This window comes from Syngnathus leptorhynchus, chromosome 10 (genome assembly GCF_054491065.1).
Source record: "Syngnathus leptorhynchus isolate UIUO chromosome 10, UIUO_Slep, whole genome shotgun sequence".
Taxonomy (NCBI): Eukaryota; Metazoa; Chordata; class Actinopteri; order Syngnathiformes; family Syngnathidae; genus Syngnathus; species Syngnathus leptorhynchus.
Window position 1 is genome coordinate 4,471,536 of NC_141204.1, and position 24,157 is coordinate 4,495,692.

The window sequence follows — 24,157 nt, forward strand, 5'->3', positions numbered from 1 at the left end:
AGAGAGAGAGAGAGAGAGAGAGAGAGAGAGAGAGAGAGAGAGAGAGAGAGAGAGAGAGAGAGAGAGAGAGAGAGAGAGAGAGAGAGAGAGATAAAGAGAGAGATAAAGAGAGCAGTGTTCGGGATTATCATCAGACACGTTCTGAACATTGGATTGGGATTAAAGCATCGTGCCAGTTCAGGCTGCGCGCGCAACACTTTCCTTTTGCGAGCAGACCCATATGGTCCCAGGGACACCTGGGACTGACACACGTCCATCCATCCATCCATCCATCCATTCCGGATTTAATTGGAACAGTGTGTGGACATGTCTGGCGTTCCCCAGCTCGTCAAAATCGGCATTTCGCTGAAGATGCTCCCTAACAACACTGCCGTCTACTTCAAATCCGATGGAGCCCGATTTGGGCAAACTCGAACCATCAAGCTGCTCACCGGCTCCAAGTACAAAATCGAGGTGGTGGTTAAACCCGGAGCGGTAGAGGCCACGTAGGTAGCACCTCCATTTCTGATTTGATTTGGGATTCTGTCTGACTGGTGAGCTGAAATCAGGTTCAGGCATTAGCACAGGGCAGACAAGGACTCATAAGGTTATTTTTTTTTTCTCTCTCCTGTGGTCTTCATGATGTCGTGATGAATGTTGTGTGTTTTCCCTTTTAATGAATGACTATGCTAAAAAAGATGAAGTGCAGATATTCAAATGAATCATGTAGCCAGGTTTTGTGAAAGTAGGTCACACACAGGGCATGATGCAAATGTCAGACGGTATTTGGGGCACAGCTGTAGAATGAATCACTTGACTTGGCAGCTAGAATAAGAAAAACAAAAAATCAAATGAAGCATATTATAATCAGCTGGGCTGGTTGAAATTCTAGGCGATGATGTCAGAACGAAAAGGTAAGCAGAGCTGCGTCTGTAATACAGAGGAGCGTTTTGCTAACAATACATCACTGTTTCTTCATATTAATTGTTCTTGTAGGTCGATGAGCTTGGGGGGAGTGACCTTTGCCCTTGAGCGGCAATCCAAGGACCCTCAGTCAGTGGTCTACACTGGCCTGTATGACACAGAGGGCGTAGGGCACACCAAGAGTGGCGAGAGGCAGCCGCTTCAGATCAGCATAGAGGTGCTATTTAAAGTGATATAGCCATATTTGAAATATATTGTCATATTTCTCAGTCATTATGACAGTACATGATCAAAATATTTGGTGTGTGTGTCACAGTTCACCGAGGCGGGCACATTTGAGACGGTGTGGCAGGTGAAATACTACAACTACAACAAACGGGACCACTGCCAGTGGGGCAACAGCTTCAACTGCATCGAGTACGAATGCAAACCCAACGACACGCGCACGCTCATGTGGGTGAACAAAGAGACCTTTATTTGACACACAGACACATATTCGTTTGTCTTTACATTTTGGAAATATCCAATTGAAAACATTTACATCTTGATTTTTCATGTAAACATCCGTTTTGAAAAGTACAGTAAACTGTTGTGTGGGTGTTTGTATGTGATTTGTTGACTTTGGCAACAGCATGAGTGTTATTTTTATAAATGGTTCAAAAAAAAAAAAAAAAGATCCACCAGTGAGGTTGTGAAAGAAATGGTTTGTGTTTCAACAGAATGTTCTATAGACTGTTTTGAACCCTCTATTTTTGCTGAGTCGACAGTTTTTGTATTATTATGTGATACAGTTTGCATTGTATGTGATTTCTCTCTACCTCTTCCAATGACACCTAATAGAAAAAACCCGTCAAGCGTGTGAAATCTTTATATCCTATTTTTTTATGTTCCATCTTGTGTTTTGGTCCAAATATAATGTATCTTTTGTACAAAAGACGTGCATTATGATGCGTACTATTATTTTTTGAGTGATTTATAATTTGCAATTGATCTATGCAAGAATAAAAAAACACAATGAACTGAGTAGTGGTGTTGAAGAGTCCATACTAGCTTGTTTGTGTGTAAGTGCTTTTCTGCACAGCTTTGCTTCATCTTTAAAGCCACTTAAAATTGAACTGTGGTTTAGAAGGTCCAGCGAGGATTTAACGAGCATGCGTGAGGCAAACTTTGGTCTAATGATGGCGTGACTTAAGTTTGTTAATGGATTAAACGTGCAACAGAAGCAGTCCATCTGTATACATAGTGCAGTGCAGGTTTCAGGAAATCCTGATTGGAGGCAATAAGGCACAATGCAGTGACGTTACATCGCCACCAAGGGGCGCTCAAACAATTCATTACAGGTAGGGAAACCAACCTAGTAAGTATTAAGACATTTATAGTAATCATGAAAATGATATAAATATCCTATATAACAAAATATTTTGAAAAGAACAAAACAAAAAAACAATATATCAACTTTCTTTGTTGATTTAAGGTCTCCACCACGTCAATTCGAATATAACAACAATCTCGGAAATCCCATATTTTTGAACGCAACATCATAACCCCGCCCCTCAGTTCCTGTCTGTCTGTCACAACAGGTCTCCTCCCCCTAGCGGCTCTCCCAAGCCGGTTTACCGCTGCAGTTGACGCTTCGGCAAAGGAGATCGTAGACTGGAAAGAGAGCCCACGAAGTTGCTTGTAAAACACCGAGACGTGATCAGCTCTTCCCCCGCTTAGTGGACATACCGCGGCGGCGTTTGAAACGCTCCCTCCACGGTTTTCCTCACATCGCCTGGCTCTCCTCAACCGAACAGCACCATGGTAAGCTGTCTCGCGCGCTTTTTTTTTATTGATTGATTGATCATATACGCCATTTTATTGCTTATTTGGCTTTTAAAGTCGACGTCACGACGCCCCCTCCTCTCCCTAGAGGACCTTCCCATTCTCGCCCACTTCAGTGGCTCATCGTCCTGTCCCTGTCAGAAGAGGGCGGTGGTGGTGGTGGTGGTGTTGGGGGGGGGCTAGCCTGTCAGTAGCCTGAAGCCTTTGGCCCACATTCGCGCCTCTTGATCCCTTGTCAGTGGTCTTGTTATTTTTTTCCCCTCCCAACGTTTTTTTTTTTTGGTGTCAAATCGTTTTCACGATACAAATCCACGCTTGTATTCAAGAACGTTGTGTCTTTTCGTATCAAATGTCGTATTTAATGCCCCCCCCCCCCCCCCCCCCCCAGTGTTTACAGTTGCAACAGTCATTTCATAAGGAAGTAGTTCAACCCTTGTGTTGCAAAACTGTCTTCAATTAAATTCATTATCTGGAGTGGACACCTCTGCCATGCATTTCTGAGATTCGAGGTGTGTAGAGTTTGCATGTCTCTGCAGGTTTTCTCCGTCCATAAAAAATGCATATTAGCAAGACTCAATGCAAGGGTGTTTCCTGCGTGCCCCCAGGGAGCATCTTCTCACAAACACAATGTTTGAAGTTCTGTCAGCAGCATTGTGTAGCACCAAAAAGCCAAATCAGCTAACCACCATACTGGCTCCTAAAACAACAAACTCACAGTTGACAAATCAGATCATTGACTACAACTCATAGGATGTCCTATGACAATATAGAGTCCATATTCTGCTGCAGAGCAATCAAACGCTACTGCAGCTAATATGGAAGAAGAGATAAGAGCTTCATTCGCACATTCATGCAACCCACTCAGTTTTCAGTACATGGCTGCAGTTGTGTTGGCACCGCTTTGCAGCACTACTGGTGGGTAGTGGGCACTTTTTCTATAGCGCTGGCCTTCAGCTGCTTTTTGTATAAAATCAATCTGAATATTTAACATTTCATATTTTCTGGGCTTTATACCTTGTTCAAGTCATTCCTTATAAAAGGACCTTATGTGCAAAAAAATAATAATTGAGTTTTGCAGTGAACCTTAGTTTCGAGTGCCAGGAGCTTGAAGCAAGCCCTTGACCTCCTTTTTGGAAGAATTGTTGACTCTCAGCCAAACTGCTTCTTGTTGTGAAGTTGGCCGGCACCATGTTGTTGCCGACCCGATCGACGACTCGTATTCCGAAAAACTTGTAAATTGAGGCGCCGGTGTACTTGGCGGACTGAAAAACGTGGCTACAATTTGTCTTTTCAGGTTTTCTTCAAGGGTCTTATCTTGTCACATAAACTGTGATTATACACGTGGGTTGACTTGTTACAGTCGAATATGCCCCCCGCCCCCCTTTTGCAGGTCTATAATTAGCTATGCTTATTTGGGTTGCCAGCCAGACTCTTACATATGCAAAACTAGTGTTAGCATTTATTGATTGTGAATGAAGCATTCATTATGAATAAGGATGCACAATGCCGCCTCTCCTTTCTCCATCCATCTTGAATTTATTCCATCTGAAGAGGATTGGAGTGGGTTTCTGCATGTGGATATATCCCGGGTGGCTCGTTGAATTACCGGATTTTAATTTATTTTTTGTATTTTGACTTAGATGTGAAGACAGTGAGCCAAAAGATTCTTGTCTGTCGATCGTCTTTTAGCTCGTGTAATCTCATGGCTAATTCCGCCCGTGTTTCTTTCCTGATCTTAAAATACCACAACCTCTCTTAGGCTGGATTTACATTGTAGGGCTTGGATTTAAAAAAATAAAATCTGGTACATCTCAATTGTGTGTTTTATTTATGGAAAATAACTAACTCAACATTAAAGATGAGTTGACAAAAAAAAAAACAGAAAAAGAAATTAGTAACTCGTAAAATCAGATTCTCATTCACCTTTTTTTTTTTTTTTGCCATTTTGCATATCCGATTTGTAACGCATGAGAGCCAAAAAAATGTCACTTGAACCGTAAATCCAACCTCAGGTAAAACGTCTTGGCACACGGCGCTCATTGTCTATTCCTTGGAAGCTGACAAATGAAAATAAAAAAGAGGGGGGGGGGGTAGGTTAGTCTGCTTTGATTGCATCATCACGTGTCATGTTTCACAGCAGTTTTGCAACAGGGTTTTAGTTCGGTGTTAACAGAAGAGGAAGAATCCTGACTTTATGGCTTGATTTTGAAAATATATTGCTCCATGGGGGGGGGGGGGTTCGGTGGAGGCTGCACGACAGACAATCAATTGCTGGCTTGGTAAACGGCCGCGCCCTCTTTCAATATGCCAAGCAAAAAAAAAAAAAAAAAAAGATCAACAGACATCATAATTAGCAAGAGTAATATTTTGTAACATACAATATTTTTCAGCAAATATTTTTGGAATGCAAATATCAATAAGCTCCTTGTTTCTTCTCTCCTCAGGGAAATGAAGCCAGCTACCCCTTGGAAATGTGCACGCATTGTAAGTATTGCCACCACTCAATTATGCACTTACAACCGGCTATTTATAGACTTCCATGATTTAGTTCTCCTCCGTTATGAAATTACCGCCACGATATCGCAGCTCGTTGTCGCCGGCAGAAGCGCTAAAACGGGCACACACCGTCACGTGCCGTTTCAATTAGTGCCGAGGCCGGGTCATAGTGAAGACAAAGGTCAAGGACTGTAAAAATAACCTCCATGGCTCATGATGAACAAGTTTTAGTCCTTCATTTGGAAATACATGTTTTTATTGGATAGTCCCATTTTTTTTTTTTTTTTATGGCATAGAAATGTCAACAAAGTAACCCAAACAGATGGTCCATACTTAGTTGAGACTCTGGGCCTCGCTGGCATTAGTCTCCAGGCATAATGCCACAATCGAGGGAGAGGTGGTGGCTTTCTATAACCAATGACCCAGAACTCAACCCATGGAGGATCTCCGTCGCCAGCGTCTCTACCGACTGGCCGGAGACCTGACCTTTATTTGACAGAGCTTGCGACGGAGAGGGATTTTGAGCAAGGGAGTCTCTGGGTCTTAGATTTCACAACCTGGGCGTGTCCGGTGGGATTCCACCTTTGGCGTGCCTTTAATATGACGTCGGAATCGCAGCGGTACCGAACGTACGGGATAGGGAGACGCTAGGAAAAGCAGCTTAGATAGTCGGCGAGCATCTGGTGTTTCGTTTCAAAATGTCAGACAGCGACAAATAGCTTGAGCCAGGAGCATGAAGGCATCATTAGCCTGTCTAGAGTTTCTGATTGGATCTCCTTGTTGCGAAGGGGTTTCCCTGGGGGGAGATTCCCTCGAGTCAGATGGTAGGGTCAGGTTTTTCTTGTACCGTTTGGATTCCCTAATCAGACCAGAACACAATGTGCCATCTGCATGCCTCGAGTCATAATCCTTGACCCACTTGGAAGTTCTATCAAGGAATTGGGACTTTCCTGTCAGTACGATTTTTCGATTCTTTACAAATCGGCACCCCAAAAAAATGTCTGGTGTTTTCCCATCTCAGTCGACCCGGACGAGATCAAGCGTCTGGGGAAGCGCTTCAAGAAACTGGATCTCGACAACTCTGGTTCGCTCAGCGTGGAGGAGTTCATGTCGCTGCCCGAGTTACAGCAGAACCCTCTCGTGCAGAGGGTCATCGATATATTCGATACGGACGGCAATGGAGAAGTGGACTTTAAAGGTGGTTTCTCGTTGCCCCGGTGTTGCCGTAGAGACGTTTGACAGTGAGTCAGCTCCGCTTTTATTAACTTTGACCCTTTGCCATCACAGAGTTTATCGAGGGAGTGTCACAGTTCAGTGTGAAAGGCGACAAGGAGCAAAAACTTCGATGTAAGTTAACTCTAGACAAGACTATTCCTGGAACAAGAAAAGTATGTCCTATGAGTTTTTCCCCCCCTCCCCCCTACCCTTGCAGTCGCATTCCGGATCTACGACATGGATAAGGATGGCTACATCTCCAATGGAGAATTGTTCCAGGTACTAAAGATGATGGTGGGCAACAATCTTAAAGATACGCAGCTCCAGCAGATTGTGGACAAAACCATCATCAACGCTGACAAAGACGGCGACGGCAGGATATCATTCGAGGAGTTCTGCGCGGTGAGTCGGAATTCTTCCCCGGAGATTGAACCCTGTGGAACACCGCTCACTAGGATTTATTTCCATTCCTTTGCAGGTGGTGGGCGGTCTGGACATACACAAAAAGATGGTGGTGGATGTGTGAGCGCACCACCACCTCCCTTCTCGACCTCTCTCCAGCTCGTTCAAGTTTCCCCGCCCTCCCGAGTTCTCCTCGACGCTCGCTTCCTCCGCCTTGTTCGGCTAAATCAAGAAAAATCCGCCAGCGGAACATTTCTGTGTCGCTTTTTTCCACAGCGAAGCGCCTCGTTCAAGTGTTAAGCGAAAGGCAGAGGCTGCCTACCAGGTAAAAAAAAAAAAAAAGAGAGAGACTGAAAGACGAGGAGGTGACTAAGATGAAGGGAGGGAATTCCATTTTTTTTTTTATTTACATATTTATTTTTGTTTTCTTCTATTTTATACGTGAGAAAAGTATGGATACATACATTCACACTTGACTTAGAATTAGATGGTCGCGTATGAAGTGCCAAGCTAACATATCCACACACACATACAATTACTCAAAATGTATTTTCAAAATAGTTAAGAAATTGATTTTGGTGAGTCTAACTTGAACAACTGTGAGATCATCTTTATTCTCTTCAAAAAATGTCCTTTAAAAAAAAAAAGGATCCGTCGGATCGGCTTCATTTTAGGCTCTTTTGGCTCGACATGCCTGGAACAGTATTTTGCCGGTTTTTTTTTAGCATTTGTTAGCACTTTTGTTGTCACTGGATGGGTCTGGAATAAGAATTTTGGCGTTTGGGGTAAATCTCTAAAACATTCTTGCAAAAAAATGTTGTCAATTTTAGGACATGTTTATTTTTAAAACAGTCCTGAGATGACAAAATATTTCTCCAAATATTTCCGAGTAAATAAACTGGAAGTGGGTGGGCTGCTTTGAATTAATAACAAAAACTGGAACTTGCATGATGTGGAAATGAATTTTTTCTTTTTGTGCATGTATAGATGATCGCGTTTGGAACGAATAGTCTTGTTTACACATGGATGCTGATGTGAATAGAAATAATCTACACAAAAATGGATGTTGCCAAATGGTTGGTCTCCACATGAACTGAACTGCAGTACAATGCGTGTCATAATATTAACTGCCACATACGCTTATTTTTTTTTTTCTTTCAATATTTTGTATATATATATATTTGTTAAACGCACTTCTGTCTCTGTATAGTTTGACACCTTTATGCTTTGGTTTGGAAGTGCTTGGTCTGAGTTTGTGTGCGTGGGGGATATCAAATATATACTGTATTATGATATAGTATTTAAGATTTTTGTTCTTCCGTTTTTCTGCATGCTGCAATTTATGCTGTGGGACTGTTGGAAACTTGATACAACTATATGAACTTGAAATACTGTTTAAATAAACGGAATGGTTAAAATGTATTGTCCCTTTTGTATTTCTTTGAAGTACATATTTTAAGGAAAATTTAATATTTGCATTTGTTTCTTTAACAAACTTTAGTTTAGGACATTGTATCATAAAAAAAATATCTATTTTAATATCCACACAAGATGACCAACCAGTGCACAAAATGGACTGAGTCTACTGATGATTTGCATATTTTTTTTATATACACACAAAATTTACACAAAAACATTCAGCCCACCAATGTCTAATTTCTCATATGATGTCAAGTCCACGATGATTTAATTTGAATGAACTCTTATCAGAATCTTTCTGCAGCTCTGCTGGCGACCACCCGGATGTTTCCGTAGACCTTCGAAGGTGGACTTCCTGTTGTGGATAAAGATTGAACATTTTATGAATTAAATGAACCACTGAGAACGAGTGTTTTACATTTTCAAAAGAACGACACTGTAATTCTCGATGGCTGAAATGTAAAATAACTGACCTAGGATGAGGTTGCATATGGCTGTCCGGGCCATCCTAATGTTTTGAAAGGAGCCCAATAAGTGAACTTTGCTGTGGACACAAACCATCATGACAATGATCAACACGACGACACAGCAATAGTGTAACAATTGTGGCTTATTTTTCATCAACTGACGAGTCGGCCAGAACGATCCGAGTCTTGGTGACGTTTTCGATGGTGAATTTGGTTTTTCCTCCTTTGCCTGCGATCCTGCCAATGGCTCGGGACAAATGATCGCCCTTCAGCGGCTTCACTGTAAGAACAGAAAGAATTTGAGCTTTCCAATCGGTGGAGTCAACATTGCGAAAGGTTATATTTACCGTCTGTGATGTCGAAGGATTCAAGAAAGAGCTCGTCCAGTCTGACCAAGGCCAAGGCGTCCTGGGAAGAGACCACAATCCATTTGTATGAAGTTCTATTGTAAAAAAATAAATAAAAAATGTCTGTAATACACTTACTTCAACCTGGAAGCCCAGAATGAAGGCTTTCACAAAATCTGCTGCTTTGGTGAGTGATGCAATGTCTTGTGTCTCTTTGCAAGTCTGTAAAATAGAAACAATAAATCACCACTAAAAGTAATTTCACCCTGAAAATGATTGCAGTCTCTGACACTCACTTTTATCTCCACATTTCGCGTTTTGAGGTTGAATCTGACTTGAAGCTGCAAGTTCTCCACGATGGGAGTGAAGATCTTCAGCCAGTTCTCCTTTAGCGGTGTGTAACGGTGAGCTGGGACAGCCACTTTACGCATCTGATCAGCTCCCTATAAAATGCAAAGGTTTACATTCACAATCCTGCTATATATTTAAAATAGTTTAAACAAAACACGATTCTTAATACCCTTAATTTGTCTTGCGAAATAGGTGGAAATTGTGGCCTCTTGATTGCTCCTGGACCCTCTGTATCCATATCAGCTGCCTCGCGTTTTCTCTTTTGGCTCTTTTTAGACTTAACTTTGATAAAAGTGTCAGTGTCATCCTGCTTTTCTACCACGCCAGCTTCCATTGCGTCATTTGTCACCGAATCCATGGTGAAATTCACGTTTAAAAAGTTCGATTATGAAATAAAAAGTCGGCTAAATTGTGAGCACGGAGTATGTTGATGTCCTCGTGCAACAAGAAAAGACCTCTTAGGAGAGCGTCGTTTTCGCCTGAACAAAAAAAAAAGCAATGTGTAAATATGGATTATTTCCATGTCTAATATTACAATTGTACCCATGTTAATTCACCATAGGAGAAATGAGCAAGGTTAATTTTTGATGAACGTAGGAAATATTTATTTGGAACAATAGTGTTTTGTTTACAGGCATATCTTTAAACAGTAGTAGTCGTGACGTCTTTCGTTTCGGGCAAGTAGCTTCGTTTCGTGAGTTTAAGGAAGGTTCTGGCTGGCATCATGTGTTTGGACACGTACTAGCTCAATTTTCTCACATTTCAATATTATTTGGCGTTTATTGTGGGCCAAACGATATGTCGACGCCACTTTCCAAGCCCCAAATCATCGCACACATCCAGAAGAGTTTAAACTACACCGTTTTTGACTGCAAATGGATCCCGTGCAGTTCCAAGTTTGTGTGTCTCGGGAACTTCCCGAGAGGAACTGGAGTCATTCAAATGTACGAAATGCAGCACGGAGAGGCTCAATTAATCAAAGAGGTAAACATTATATATATTTTTAAGCATTTGTGAGATTACTCACGGTTCAAGGTTTTGGCGATTAAGAGGTTTTAGTTTTTTTTTTTGTTGGTGCCTTGTCTCCATAGCAACGGGAGACCTTTCAACCCATCAGGGGCAAATAATGTGCCCCAACAGATGAAGATGCCACAAATTAGTTGTAAAGATTGTGTCCTGTGTTTCAGGTAGAGAAAGCCAAGCCTATAAAGTGCGGCACATTCGGGGCTTCATCTCTTAGCCAAAGACACATAGCAACAGGAGACTTTGACGGAAATCTCAACATATGGTAATCTCTAAGTATGTGCAGACGAAGGCCTTTCCTTTTGATTTCTAAAATGGCTAACGCAATAATTCTACAGGAATCTGGAGGAGCCCAACATCCCGGTGTACTCCGTGAAGGCCCACAAGGAGATTGTCAACTGCATTGACGCCGTTGGCGGCCTCAACATCGGCGATGGTGCCCCAGAAATTGTGACTGGAAGCAGAGATGGTACATCAGAACAACTTTTGTTTGGCTTGAATTTTTGTTTTACTGCAATTATGAAAGAAAATATTACAAACAATATGTCTTCTTTGAACAATATATCTTCTTCATTGACAGGTACAGTGAAAGTGTGGGACCCTCGGCAGCGTGACTCGCCCGTGGCCAACATGCAACCCGTGGAAGGAGACACCAAGAGGGACTGCTGGACGGTCGCTTTCGGTTCGTTGCATCGCCGTGGCAACTCACCTTTTGACCAGTTGATTTTCAAGACATTTTTTTTTTTTATAGTTTATGTCTTACATTATTCCTCACCTAAGAATATGATTCATATGCTCTTCTGAATTGGCACCTGTGTCCATAGGCCACGCCTTCAACGATCAGGACCGCTGCGTGTGCGCCGGCTACGACAACGGCGACATCAAACTGTTTGACCTACGCAACATGTCGCTGCGCTGGGAGACCAACATTAAGAACGGGGTGAGGATCAGACACGTGGAAAATCCTGAATATTACTCATTGATGATTGTGTTCTTTTACACTTGAATTATTTGCAGATTTTTTTGGTATCGGTAGCAGCGCTTCCACGAATAGCCGTTCATTTTTCTTCCTATTTTTCACCAGGTGTGCTCTGTGGAGTTCGACAGGAAGGACATCAACATGAACAAGATGGTGGCCACCTCGTTGGAGGGGAAATTCCACGTGTTTGACTTGCGGACTCAGCATCACACCAAGGGTTTCGCCTCCATTTCTGAGAAGGTAGTATTTATGTTCTTTTTTTTTTTTTTTCCATGTGTGAGCTTCCAAGGAATATGTGGGGAGCATTTTCACAGCTGCAAGTGTTTGTGTCTTCCTCTGCGGTTTGGTGCCGCTGTAATTGACAGCAAGCGATGTTTGCTAGCGTAAAAAAAAAAAAAAACTAGATCTCTTCAAATTTGCTAGCCATATATTTTTAATTTAATTCATTTGATCCTCTTTTAATATTTATTTTTTTATAGGCTCATAAATCAACCATCTGGCAGGTGAGACATTTACCTCAGAACCGAGAAATCTTCCTCACAGCTGGCGGCTCAGGCAACCTTCATCTGTGGAAATAGTGAGTCAGAATTTTTGAATGTATTTATCCTCGGAACCTTCCCACCAAGCGTCTTCTTTCACCTTACACGAGTCACGCTTTTAATAATAAATTCCCCCTTTCCCAACCAGCGAGTATCCCGCCCAGCGCAGCAAGAAGGACTCGGACGGCACCAGCGTAGGCGTGGCCGGCTCGGTCAGCCTGCTTCAGAACGTCACGCTGTCCACGCAGCCCATTGCCAGCCTGGATTGGAGCCCTGACAAGCTGGGCCTTTGTGTCTGCTCCGGCTTCGACCAGACGGTGCGCGTGCTCATTGTCACCAAACTCACCACCGTGTGAAAACAAAGTCACTGGGAAGTTGAAAGACAAACTGGACCTTTTTCAATGGGATGTTGAAAAATAACCACAATGTTGCCTCTAAAGTGAAAAATCCTGTTAATAGGATGTATAAAAAAATAACATGGTATGGTTGTTTGTCCAAATATTTGTGTGAATTATTTTGTTTTCTACAATTAAAATGCTCTAAAGTTCAGAAAACTGTTTAAACTCTTTTTTTCTTTTTGCTGTGGATTATACTGCCACATAGTGGCCAAAACATAGAGGCCAGCCAATGTGTGGCTTGAATGGTTAATAGCATTTTAATTCATTTAATAAAGGCCAATTTATCTGGATTGAGCTAGTCCCCCCCTGGTACCAAATGGAAAGTCCCTCAAAAAAGTAAAAGACATCTCGGTCTCTATTAACATGAGCTTGAAAGTCCCACCCTTGTATGGTCCTTTTGAAGGAAGGGTTGACTTTGAAATGAAGAAGCTAAAAGGTCAAAGCTGGCAATTTGATCTTTTCTTCCTGACCTTTTGCTTCATTTGTCCTCTAGTGGTCCCCTACTGTCACATCCTTCACTGGATGTGACAGTATAGCTTGCACGCAAATGCTGTGAGGCTTGAGATATAAAAAGACACATAGATATGATGTGAAAGCTCAAATTTAATCAAAACGGTGTGAAAATGTTTTATCTTCAACTAATTTGAGCGAGCACACAGTGAGTACGTCATTGCGCTCATTCTCAAACAGTGTTGTACTGCTCTCTTGTGGACACAGAACGCTACCATGTCATTTGGAAAAGTCAAAAACGACATAGTGCCTTTTTCTCGACATCTTGGAATTATTATATAATTATTAATAATTATTTATATTTTTTTCCTTTTAGAGTTCGATGACTAGTTTATAAAGGTAAGTGAACAAACTGCTTCGCTACTACATACAGTTATAGATAAACGACTAACAATTGCATTCCAATCGAGAGAGGGCACTGTAGCGCAGTCACATCCGTTTACATATACGTCACATCCGTTTATCTTACGTCACATCCGAGTTTGACCACCGTGGCGACTGGAGAAGCTAACATTTAGCATCCTTAAGGTAAATATCATTATGTTGAGTTATTTGTGCTCTCATATTATTATTATATATGTCAATGTGTTCTTTGTTAGGTGTCCTATGTCGTATTTTGTGTGTAATGCAGTGACGGGACGTTTTCTCTTTTATGTACTGTGAAAACTTAGGCTTTTACCTTGTTTGCCGGAATTTAAAGAGAAGGAAGCGCGCCATTAAGCACAGGTGTTGAGATGAGAGTGAGCGAGGAACAATATAGAAGTGAATGCCAAACGCCACCATCGTGTTGTGTTGTGTTGTGTCTGAGATAAAATGGACTACGAAGCTGCCAACCCAACACATTAGCTTTTCATTTTTTTTCCGGTCACGTAAGGCTTTCGTGATTTGACCGTCAATATATTCATTATTTCCCAGAACCATGGCGGCGGACGGTAAGACGGACGACTATCCTTACGAGATAGACGAGCAACTTAAAGGTTTCGAATCGTCCGTGTCTTCTGTTACAAACATGTTGAGCACGCTCATGTCGAAGCCCAGAAATGAACTGGAGCAAAAGGTAATGTGTTCTTCATGCCTTGCTTAAATTGTAGTAGAATTGGCGCTTATGTGGAAATAAAAATGTTATTTTGTCGACAGTTGGATCCGCTAGAACGGGCCAAACTGGATCTGATGTCTGCGTACACACTCAATTCTTTATTCTGGAGTAAGTAAATACTCTTTTCTCCAGTCTTTTCTTTTCAGTTAGTTTTTCTTATAAATACGTTTTACCATCTTTTACAGTGTATTTGGTAACACAAGGTGTCAACCCAAGAGAACATGGCATCAAACAAGAACTGGTATGTACATCTTTTGGTCTTTTTGCCACCATTGCTACATTGATTCATTGTATAAGTGAATACATTATCACATAGTCATGCCATTTATAATACAGGGTCCGGCAAAATGATCTGACATTTGTAGGTATAATAAAATGCAAATAAATTAAAGAAACAAAATATTTTTTTTATTTTCTAAAAGTACATGTAATGCCGTTTTGTTTCATTTTCGAATAATGTTATTTTGGTTGTTGTTCTGGCGGTGCGAGGTAGGGCTGTTGAGTTTCGTTTCAATGCTGATCCACTGGCTCTGAAGTTAGTAACCCATAACAAGTGTGTGCTTCGATCAGGTACGGATCATGTCTACCAAGTCTGACATAACAAAATGGCATTATATGTACTTTTCGAAAAAAAAATACAAACTTTTTTGTTTCTTTAATTTATTTGTTTTTTATTAAACCTACAAATGTGTCCGATTATTTTGCCAGACCCTGTACTTGCCTTCACAATTCAATATCAATTTTGTATCTTGCCTCCACCATTCCACATCAATTCAACAAATCCCCTGAATCGAATCACCTGGCCAGCGTTGACTGTTTTTTATGTGATTTGCATTGTGTGTGAAACCGGCATTTAAAAAAAAAAATATAACACTGAAGCGAGCTTTATCTACTTTTAAACCTGATGCTTGGGGACATGCCAGCAAAAATGCCACCAAATTCTTGAAAACCAGCTGTCTAATAAGCGGGTACACGGATTAGAACCGAGATGCGCAATACCAACTTGAAAACACGCTGGAAGTCAACGTCTCAAAGTCGTACGCTGAATTGAAGACGACAATTTTTGTGTCGTTGGAAACGGCAAGAAGAATGCCTCCGCCATGTGATGGTTGGACTTCCAGAGCGACTGAACGCGACGTAACTATCACTTCTCACATTGTTGAGAGTAAATAATTGTTACATAATTAAATGCACTTGTTTTTTTCAGTACAGTGCTGTCATCTTTTTTTTTTTTACTTTAGCATATTTCTTTTTTTTTTTTAGCTTTTTAAAAAAATATTTTGTAGATGTTTTATTGCTAAAATTTAACGTAACATGCCACACATGGCAGAATTTAATATAATTGTTCTTTATAAATATTTTTTAATTACATAATAATTTAATATTGAATTAAATTGTAACTTTAAGAATAGAAATGGACAATGTCCATCACTATTGCGTCCGTGTGCCTTTTTAGGAGCGAATTAAGACTTACATGAACAGAGTGAAAGCCATCACAGACAAGAAGAAGGCGGCTCGTCTGGATAAAGGTGCCGCCGGACGCTTTATGAGGAACGCCCTCTTTGATCCGGAGGCAAAGGCATCCAAAAAAAAAGCAGCGGACAACAAAACAGCTGACGCGAAGCCAGCAAAGCGGCCAAAGAAAAACTGAGGAAGTTTTAGAATACTTTGATGCAGAGCTGATCCAACATATTTTGGAAAATGTCAGTCTGTATTATAAGTATTGTGAAAATTGAATAGATTTTTTCTTTTATGATAGTTCTGCAACTTTTAAGATCAAAGTGATTCTGTGAATCCATTTTTTTTGTTTTTTTGCATTACTGTGTGTTGCTTCAAGGAATGAAACTTGAAATAAACACCTGCATGATGAAAATCTTTGTGTTGGATCAAAAATGATTTTTTAATTTGTTTTAAATGAAAATTCAGTCATCGTGTTGAGGTCATTTATAAACATTTATTGTACATTAATTCATCCTCAGAGGTGATTCAGTGTACACTCAAATACAGTCTAATAGGCAATACAGTGTTTAAATGCATAATCTAAATATTCATGAATTCCCTTCTATATTTAACAAAGTCAAATTTTCTGTCAAACTCTTGTGATGTAGAAAGCAAAATATTAGAAACAACTCAATCTATAATGTGACCAGAATAATTTTGTTTTACGTATAATTAAAACCAAGCAAGAATGTTTTTTTTTGTGTAATAATTTTTGATAGGCCGCTTGTATTTTCTTTAGTGGTTTGGTGTTGTTTATAAATCAAGCAGAACATTGCTCCCTCAAAGTGGCTCTCATGGTAACAATTAGGATGTGCCCTGAAGGGGCGTCAAAAAGTTGTGATTAGAAAATAGCCCAATACAGTGTGGCCATAATGAGACTTCCCTATATAATAACCTCTGTCACTTTTAATAAAGACACATGCCCTTTGTTTTCCTTTGTGTAATTTGCTCTCGGAGAGTCCAGATCTTTATCTTAATGCGCCTGCCACTCTTGTGGGTCCTTCTAATCAAGGCCGGGAAACAACGCGTCCGTTTTTCAATCTGGGGAATTTATCGTTTCATTCTTTTCAGCAATTCTAAATGTTCCTGCGGCGACGTTTGCTTGCTCTTCCTTCTTTGTGACTTTTAGTTGTTCCCAACGCCGCTCAAAGACGTGTCAAATTTTGGCATGTGGTCTTGGTGGAAAATGTTTTTATGATCGTTTTTCGCGTTGAATGATCGTCCGCCCTCAGGAGGTAAAATTTAAAGAACAGATGCTAATGTTAATAGTATTAATAGCTATCTATCTCAAATATGCTACAGAAATCCCCGGCAAAAAATGGTGCTAATAGGTAAGTTTGTCACAGTGACTTTGCGAATGAAATGAGGAAAACCGAGGCTTTCACCTTTTTTAAAAATTGTAAATTTCCGAGGCGTGAAACTACCGGACGAGGCGTCAAAGCAGGCAACACAAAGCACATGTGTACGAGTCGAGCAGCTGCTAGGAATGTGCGGAAAACAGAGGTGGGGGGAATGGATTAGATTTGCCTCGGTCGTCTTCGGGACAGCGTTGTCTTCGAGGAGCGCGCGTGCACCGGGGCGGATGAGAGCGCAGCTGTTTGGACATAAATTTTGCAGAGGAATGCCTCGACTTGGAGGCTAAAAGAGTGTGACCGCCGAAGAAAAATGGCCGCCGGGGGCCCTCTTCAATGTGTGGATGTGCTCACGTGTCTATCTGTCTATCTAGATATGGATCAGTCATTCTCTCTCTAGCTGGGTTGCATTTTAGTTCCCTTTCGAGTAAAGCAAACACACAGTTTCCTAAAAATAAAATAAAACAAAATAAAAGGTTTATTGCGCATCAATAAGACCTCTCATCCCCCAGTTCGCTTTCCTCCAGGCAGCCCGCAGGCCTCGATGATGCGGGAGGCTCCTAACGGCAGTGCCGGGTACCATAAAGCCGCGGTGGGCTTCGGTTTTTACGAGCGCGCTGTGAATGATGGAGCCTGAGAGAGTAAAAAAAAAAAGACCATTCTTATCCTCCACAAAATACAATATAGAAGAACATCCTCGTATTATTTCTGATTTATCGCCACCGTGGTGGTTTTTACATTAGGCCGGCGTATTGACAGCATATTTCCGTGGTATACAAGTAAGCCACATTTCCAATGTGTTTGTTGCTGCACGGGCTTTGCTTCAAAATAATCACTTTCTGTCCACCAAAGAGAAGAAACGTGAAGGAATTTGGCAAGTCTTTCCGAGCAGCGATGAAAGATATCTCCTAGGAATGCACATCAGTTCACTGGATAAGAACCTGATGTTAAAAGCAGCCTTTTCCCTCCACTATACAATTTGAAATGAACAAACAATCTAGTTTATTTGCACTGTTTGGATGGAATTTGCTTGATCTTGTTTTCCTTTTTTTGTGGAAAGTTGCATACCAACAAAAAGTGTTCATCTTGGACAGTGGGCATGCAGTTCATCAAACACCCCTTAGGGGGCAGTACAACACAACTGACCACTTGCTGTTGAGTTTTGAGTGACACTTGAGGTTTGGGATTTGGACTGCATTCCCTCTTATGACAGTGGAGAAGATCAACACTCTCCACGACGTGCGTGTTGTGTCATGTTTGCGGGCGCTTCCTGTTGCACCGCGGCAGTGTGATGGATGATTGATGTCGACTGCGTGGAGTTACGTAGGAAAAAGCAGAACCACTTTTGTCCGTCTGAGGACTGCTCTGTCCTTACAATGTTGTAGAAAGCGACTCTTCAAAGGTGCTCATTATGGAGCTTGGATGGCGGGTAAACACCGGCTGCCATAAAAAGACGACAGCTTCTCGAGTTTAAAGCAACATCGTTCATCACCCTGCCAGACACTGCAGGTGTGACCCGATTCCCGCAGCCTGGTCCATACAACTGCACTTTGGAAGGGCCGAGGTCAGAATAAGTATCGGATCTAAGGCCACTCTCAATCAAAGCAGGCCTGGCCACTTTGGGCATTTTCAATTGTCACAGTTTATCCCAAATTATTTCTATATCTGTTATTCCTCATGGGATTTTTTTTTTTTTAAAATGTGTGTTTTACTCAAGGACACTTTGTCAGTGGTGGTTAATGATGAATGAATGACTGATAATTTGTAATCCCAGAGCTAAAATGTAAGTAATAGTGTCTTTATCTGCCAATGGGCTCGTTATCTTATGTTTGGTTTCATTAACATGTGCCTAGGTTTGGGGCCCCCTCTGGGTCAAGGGGAACGAGGCGCCAATCTTTGAAACGCCAGCGACTAAAATGTTTACAGTCAATGTGGTCAGCGATTCAAGAAAGCGTCATCAATGTGGACGGTTATGAGGAATCCAAGGTACTGCATGCTTTCACTTTAATCTCAAATTAGGATTGTTATAGGCAATATGTTGCGGTTGTTGGTTTGCTCCAAAAGTTTAATTTCTGCTAATAATCCCTCAAAAAGGAGAAACCAAAAGCCCCAAACAACAATATAAAGTTCAATGAAACGTTAACAAACATTCAATTAGATAACATCAACAACATAAATAAATTTAAATAATCCAAAATAGTAGTACATAATAGCAGGAAGAATATTAAAAAAAAAAAAAAAGACCAATGCAAAAAAAATGTATTAATAATAAATTATTGACATCCAAAATGCTTCATATCAATGAAATGATAGTGAATAGAAAAATACTCTGAGGCTGTATTCACACAACAAATAGATAAATACAAGCATCTGGCAGAAAAGAAAAATAAACAAAAATAGTAATGTTCGAAACTGCAAACAGCAAAACCCCATAAAATTTAATAAAATAAAGATACCATATTGTAATATGACAAAATAAGAACTAGTTTAGTAAATCACAATAAACTACGCACAACAGCTAAATGTAAAATCAAATTCAAAATCACATTGAAATAACGAAAAACTGGACTGGCAGAAAATTGAATAACCTAAATAAATGTATGGTGTCGAGAGTGAAAACAAACAAGTCCAGAATTGACTGCGAAGCGGCAGTGCAAAGCGTGAGGTCCAGACCCCGATGAAGTAGCCCTCTGTGAAAATACACAGCTAATTGTTGAGAAAACAAAGCCAGGGAACCGCAAGTGATGTGCCGTCGGCTGCGTAATTGCGTGTGAGATGTTTGAGATGAAAACACTGGCTGTTATTCCTCCGTTCCGAAGCAACATCTGCTGCCGGCAATGCCTCGTTAGGGACGCCGGCTGATCCGGGAACCTTTTTTTGTTCTCCGTTTTTGAGCGAAGCCATCGTGAACAACGCGGAAAAGTAACTCATCTTCTTGTGAGGCCCGCAGCCGGAAAGCCACAAAATGGCCCCCTCGGTGTGTTTGAAGAGCCACCGACTGTTTTCTGAATTGCTCACTTTCATGCAAGATTAACTTGCGGGCTCTTGCGGGCGTTTTTTTTTGTTGCATTTTGCATGTTCCCCGAGTGCTTTCTCAGCTTTGGCTATCAAAGCCATCGGTGCCCTACTGAGAGATACGCCGCTGAGCGTATTATACTTAACAATCTCGCCAGGCGGGAAGGAAATGCTGCTGGAAATTGGATAATCCCCGGCAACACGCCGTTCGCTTTGGTGGATGGTCGCGTTCGCAAGCTGTTTCTTTGCTTTGTCGCGATCCGACTGAGTTTCGAGATGAGTGATATGCTCTCGAATTCTTAGGAATTGAATTATGATACGAACTTAGGTGTAAACGCTCTCATGGACGTTTTTGTCAACCGTTTACCATTTCAAACTGGAACTGCGATTTGGAATTTGGGTCTCTGGTCTTAGCTGAAGTTTCAATTTAAGATTTGTAGTTATCTTGGGGTTCCAACTAGGGTTGAGTTCATGTTTCAAAACAGTTAAGATTTCTAGTTTGAAGATAGACATAGTGGAAAATTAATTAAAGGTTATATATATATATATTAGATTATTTTATATATATATTTTTTTAAAGATATATTTTATTATTTTATACATATATATATATATATATATATATATATATATATATATATATATATATTTTTTTTTTTTTTTTTTTCCTGGAATTAAATAATCAGTAATATTTACATACACACTCGTGAAAAATGCCACTTGTGTGTCCAGTGATGCGAATTTCACTTTTCCACACCCATGTAGATTTTGAAACACATTTCAGGCCAGGTTGCTAATATGGCAACCATTGCTGATAATGATATAATTACAGACATTTTCATATTTACGGGAACAGTGGGGAGATATGTAAAAACAACACACGTTGGCTCGGTGTGTTTTCGCAGAGCCGGCGTTTTGTCTTCTTTTGACTCGCAGTGTCGAGATAATTGAACATTTATGCTCTGTCTATTTTGAATGCATTTAAGTTTGTATTTATAGACAACGGTAGTAGTGAAGGTTTAAGGGAGAAGAGTGCCAGACCACCCAAACTCTTGACAGCTGCCCGGCAGGAGTGCACACCTGCCGGGGAAGCTAACTAGTGGTATAGAGTGTCAGGAAATGATGAGGAAAAAAAAAAAGTGGTATCCCAACTTGCGAGTTTCAAATTAATCTTCCCCATTGAAATGAATTGAGTAGCCGTTAATTCGTTCCAGCGCCCCGAAAACCTACCAAACCTACCAAAAGAAAAAAAATATTCTCTTCCTTTGCCAGAAACAAAAGTTTCTGCCTTTTTGTGACATACTACTGTGACACATACTTTGTTTATAACATACATGTGCATCCTGTGCTCGAGTGTCAGGTGTCCACACACCGACTTCTTCTTTTTCTCAAAAGCTGTGCTGATCATAAATCTGAAGCCCTGCAACGCCGACGCAATGGAAAATAGTTTGTAATATTTATATATCGCGCGTGCCAAAGTGAAATATAGGTCATTACTAACAGAGAAAGTCATTCTATATTAAGTGTGTATGCGAAGCCATTAAATGGTCACCATTGAGTGTCATTGTCTTTTTTTTTTTTTGGAGGGCTGCATATGGGCTAATTACAGCAGTTGTTTATTCAGACATAAACGACAGCCTTCTGCTGCGGCTTTAATGTCAAACCGACACAGAATGTCTTTCTGCAATTTTAGCATTTAGTGGCAGCGACTGTGCGAGTTGTATGGCGGCACACATTGAATGAAGTGTGTGTGTGTGTGTGTTAGTAATTTGAAACAGCCAAGTTGAGTTTGTGTATTTGTGTGTCTGTGTCATGCTAAATGTGTAACAGACTGGCGATGCCCTCATGACAAAACAGTCAACGTCGTAACCATCTGAACCGACCCCCTGGAGAGCTAGCTAATATGCTGTCATATTGTGTGTGTGTGTGTGTGTGTATTGTGTGTGAGAGAAAGGTCATTCATTTGGAATAGGACTACTCATTTTAGGGAAAATGAATTAAAAGTCACAGAAAAAGGAAAAAGTCAGGCTTAGTTAGCGAGTCAAGCAGGTTTAAGGTTTCCAACTAGGATTAAGGTTTCAAATGCGCCGATCAGGGTTTCTTCAAGCCCGAGTTACGGTTTCAAGCCAGGGTGAATTCATGTAACATAACAGACTTAACATTCCACAAATGATACTACCACATGTATACTGCACGTATACGTGTATATACGCACATACTGTGTATATAGTTTGTATATACTGTATGTATGAAATACACATACACGCTGATGTGATTATGAAGCTTCTCGTAGTGCACTAACAAACGTAAACACAAAAATCGGCCAAACGCGCATACACAGCTGGCCGCTTTTCCACACGTATGTAAATATGTGCATTGCTTACACATGCATGCTTGCTCCCCGCCGCCCTCAGGCGTGAACGCTGCAGCACACACATGCACGCACAAACTCCCAACTCACACAGTAAACTATACGCTTATGCGGCCATTTTCAAGAAGGGAAACAAGTGGCTCGCTCGGTGGTGCGCTAAAGGCCACCTGGGAGCTCATTATTTATAATAAGCCTGCATTGTAAACATAGAAGGTGTAAATAAAATTTGTTTCAATGAAGCAGATTGTGGAGAGCATCACTTGAACATTCTTCAGACCAGGAAAAGCCCAGGCTAGTAGGAAAGTAGTAATTAAGGATGTATGGTGAAGTGATACATGTTGACATAAAAAAAAAAAAAAAAATGGTCATTTTACAGCCTTTTTGAGCAAAGATTTATTTGCACTCTTAGGGTCAGTGTGACCGATGTATAACATGCCGTTTAAAATCTGCCTAGCAACAATCAACCAGACAAATCTGAGCCATCCATGTCGTATGTACAACGATGCACCACATAATGTTATTTTTTTTTTTTTCCCCCTTCCCCAGTTATACTCTCACAATTCTCACTCACATGTAAGCAGTATGTGTGGGTCTGCCCACATCATCTGTGTGTAATTTCTCAAGACCTCAGCTCGTTTTCAGTGTTTATTTGAACAAGGCACCGATTTATAAGGCGTACAGCAACAAAAATGCTTTTTGACGGCACATAATCACCTAAAAGCCACGTTGTGTGTAACAGTGAGCTCAATAGCCTGTTCGTTGTTTTATTTTTAGCTTTCAAGTGAAGAAGAAAACCTTCAAAAAAATACTGGCTTGTAAAGGGAGGGGTGATTTGATAGAATTTTAAAAATAAATAAATACTGCAATGTGAAAGTATAGTACGGCCACGTCGGTCCAACCCTGTGTAGGAATGTCACTTTCCAGTCAAGTCAATTAGCTTAGGGCATAATTGAAAGAACAACTGGCTGCATTCCAAAAGGAAAAACAAGATCAATTTCATGAAACCAAATGTTAATGCTAGGAAACAAGACTCCATTTGGTGCTCAGCCCCGGTTTGAGTTAAAATGGACGTAGCTGTCACATCAACTCACTACCAAGCTCGGCGTACTTTTCACAACGCCGCAGAGCGATCATATCCGAATGTACTATTAGTACGCTAATCGATGTTACACATCTGACCATTCAAAATTTACCAATAGTATATATATTTTCTCTATAAATCCCAACTAACAACTATTTGCAGAAAAGAAAATGCATTCTTGCTGTCTGTGATAACCAAAGAGATTGGTCTGTTAGTAGAGTCGCTAGCATTAGCCACAGCATGCTAGCTGGCTGGCTCGACGGCATCCAATGTGATGGAAGATTACCGTAAAGATTTGACAAAGTAGTCTGGCTAATGTCTGTTTGGTGGTGAAAATAAATTAAGTAATTTTCTCAATTTTTTTTTGGGTGGGGGGGGGGGGGGAATACGGAATTCTGGACATTAAACCTTTGGCTGTGTGTCAAAGGTTGGCGTGAAATAAATTCAACCAGATTGAGTCAGGATTTGCTATTTGCTGTTATCAGTAAAAACGCATTGCGGATAAATTAGCATTTGGACAAATTGTTCCGACCACAGATTGGTGTTAAAAGCTGTCTCGAGCGCAGGGGACGGAACACAAGTCACTTCCTGTCAGGATCTGGGATCACCCCCCCCCCCTCCCCCCAAGTGCTGTCGATCCGGCCTGGTTTTTGAGGAATGGCCTGCGTGTGACGCCCTGAGGTTTTCTTAACGTGCTGCTGCTGCCTAAATAGACACATGTGGAGCGCCAGCAAAATGAGGTGCTGAAAGAAGAAACCCTCCATTTCCCCTCGCTCCCACTCCGACTTCATCCCAAATGGATGAGGTCATCTGCTTTCCTCATCCCCATTTTTTTTTTCTTTTGCCCTCAACTTTGCATGATTTCAATA

The 24,157-nt window shown here is 41.0% G+C and overlaps 5 protein-coding genes across 10 annotated transcripts in view; 4 read left to right on the top strand and 1 right to left on the bottom strand.

Moving 5' to 3' along the window:
* The first annotated feature begins 306 nt into the window (after window positions 1-306).
* cnrip1b (cannabinoid receptor interacting protein 1b) lies at window positions 307-1,788 on the top strand. Its single transcript, XM_085922404.1, has 3 exons — window positions 307-485; window positions 976-1,120; window positions 1,220-1,788. Exons 1-3 carry the CDS (start codon window positions 307-309, stop codon window positions 1,382-1,384), a joined length of 489 nt encoding a protein of 162 aa, XP_085778530.1. The 3' UTR covers window positions 1,385-1,788.
* A 673-nt stretch (window positions 1,789-2,461) lies between these two features.
* On the top strand, window positions 2,462-8,258 carry LOC147050043 (calcineurin subunit B type 1). Its single transcript, XM_085922781.1, has 6 exons — window positions 2,462-2,706; window positions 5,172-5,211; window positions 6,245-6,421; window positions 6,511-6,570; window positions 6,656-6,840; window positions 6,917-8,258. Exons 1-6 carry the CDS (start codon window positions 2,704-2,706, stop codon window positions 6,962-6,964), a joined length of 513 nt encoding a protein of 170 aa, XP_085778907.1. The 5' UTR covers window positions 2,462-2,703; the 3' UTR covers window positions 6,965-8,258.
* A 171-nt stretch (window positions 8,259-8,429) lies between these two features.
* Window positions 8,430-9,900, bottom strand: pno1 (partner of NOB1 homolog). Its single transcript, XM_085922737.1, has 7 exons — window positions 9,594-9,900; window positions 9,370-9,516; window positions 9,212-9,295; window positions 9,074-9,134; window positions 8,889-9,006; window positions 8,733-8,803; window positions 8,430-8,614 (listed from the first exon to the last, which is right to left on the bottom strand). Exons 1-7 carry the CDS (start codon window positions 9,780-9,782, stop codon window positions 8,547-8,549), a joined length of 738 nt encoding a protein of 245 aa, XP_085778863.1. The 5' UTR covers window positions 9,783-9,900; the 3' UTR covers window positions 8,430-8,546.
* A 167-nt stretch (window positions 9,901-10,067) lies between these two features.
* Window positions 10,068-12,509, top strand: dnaaf10 (dynein axonemal assembly factor 10). Its single transcript, XM_085922736.1, has 8 exons — window positions 10,068-10,408; window positions 10,612-10,712; window positions 10,786-10,916; window positions 11,028-11,129; window positions 11,272-11,387; window positions 11,532-11,666; window positions 11,906-12,003; window positions 12,114-12,509. Exons 1-8 carry the CDS (start codon window positions 10,223-10,225, stop codon window positions 12,319-12,321), a joined length of 1,077 nt encoding a protein of 358 aa, XP_085778862.1. The 5' UTR covers window positions 10,068-10,222; the 3' UTR covers window positions 12,322-12,509.
* A 773-nt stretch (window positions 12,510-13,282) lies between these two features.
* Window positions 13,283-24,157, top strand: part of c1d (C1D nuclear receptor corepressor) — an 84,523-nt gene continuing 73,648 nt past the window's right edge. For 3 of the 6 annotated variants that reach the window (XR_015067412.1, XR_015067413.1, XM_085922209.1), the window contains exons 1-5: window positions 13,283-13,401; window positions 13,789-13,930; window positions 14,011-14,077; window positions 14,155-14,210; window positions 18,675-18,807. Coding sequence is in view for 4 of the 6 variants with exons in the window: in XM_085922209.1 (XP_085778335.1) it covers window positions 13,793-13,930; window positions 14,011-14,077; window positions 14,155-14,210; window positions 18,675-18,797 (384 nt within the window). In the remaining 2 variants the exon portion in view is untranslated. Of the gene's footprint in view, window positions 13,402-13,510; window positions 13,931-14,010; window positions 14,078-14,154; window positions 14,211-15,425; window positions 15,843-18,674; window positions 21,652-24,157 lie in introns of those variants that run through there. The other 3 variants (XM_085922208.1, XM_085922206.1, XM_085922207.1) reach the window with 3 other exon arrangements.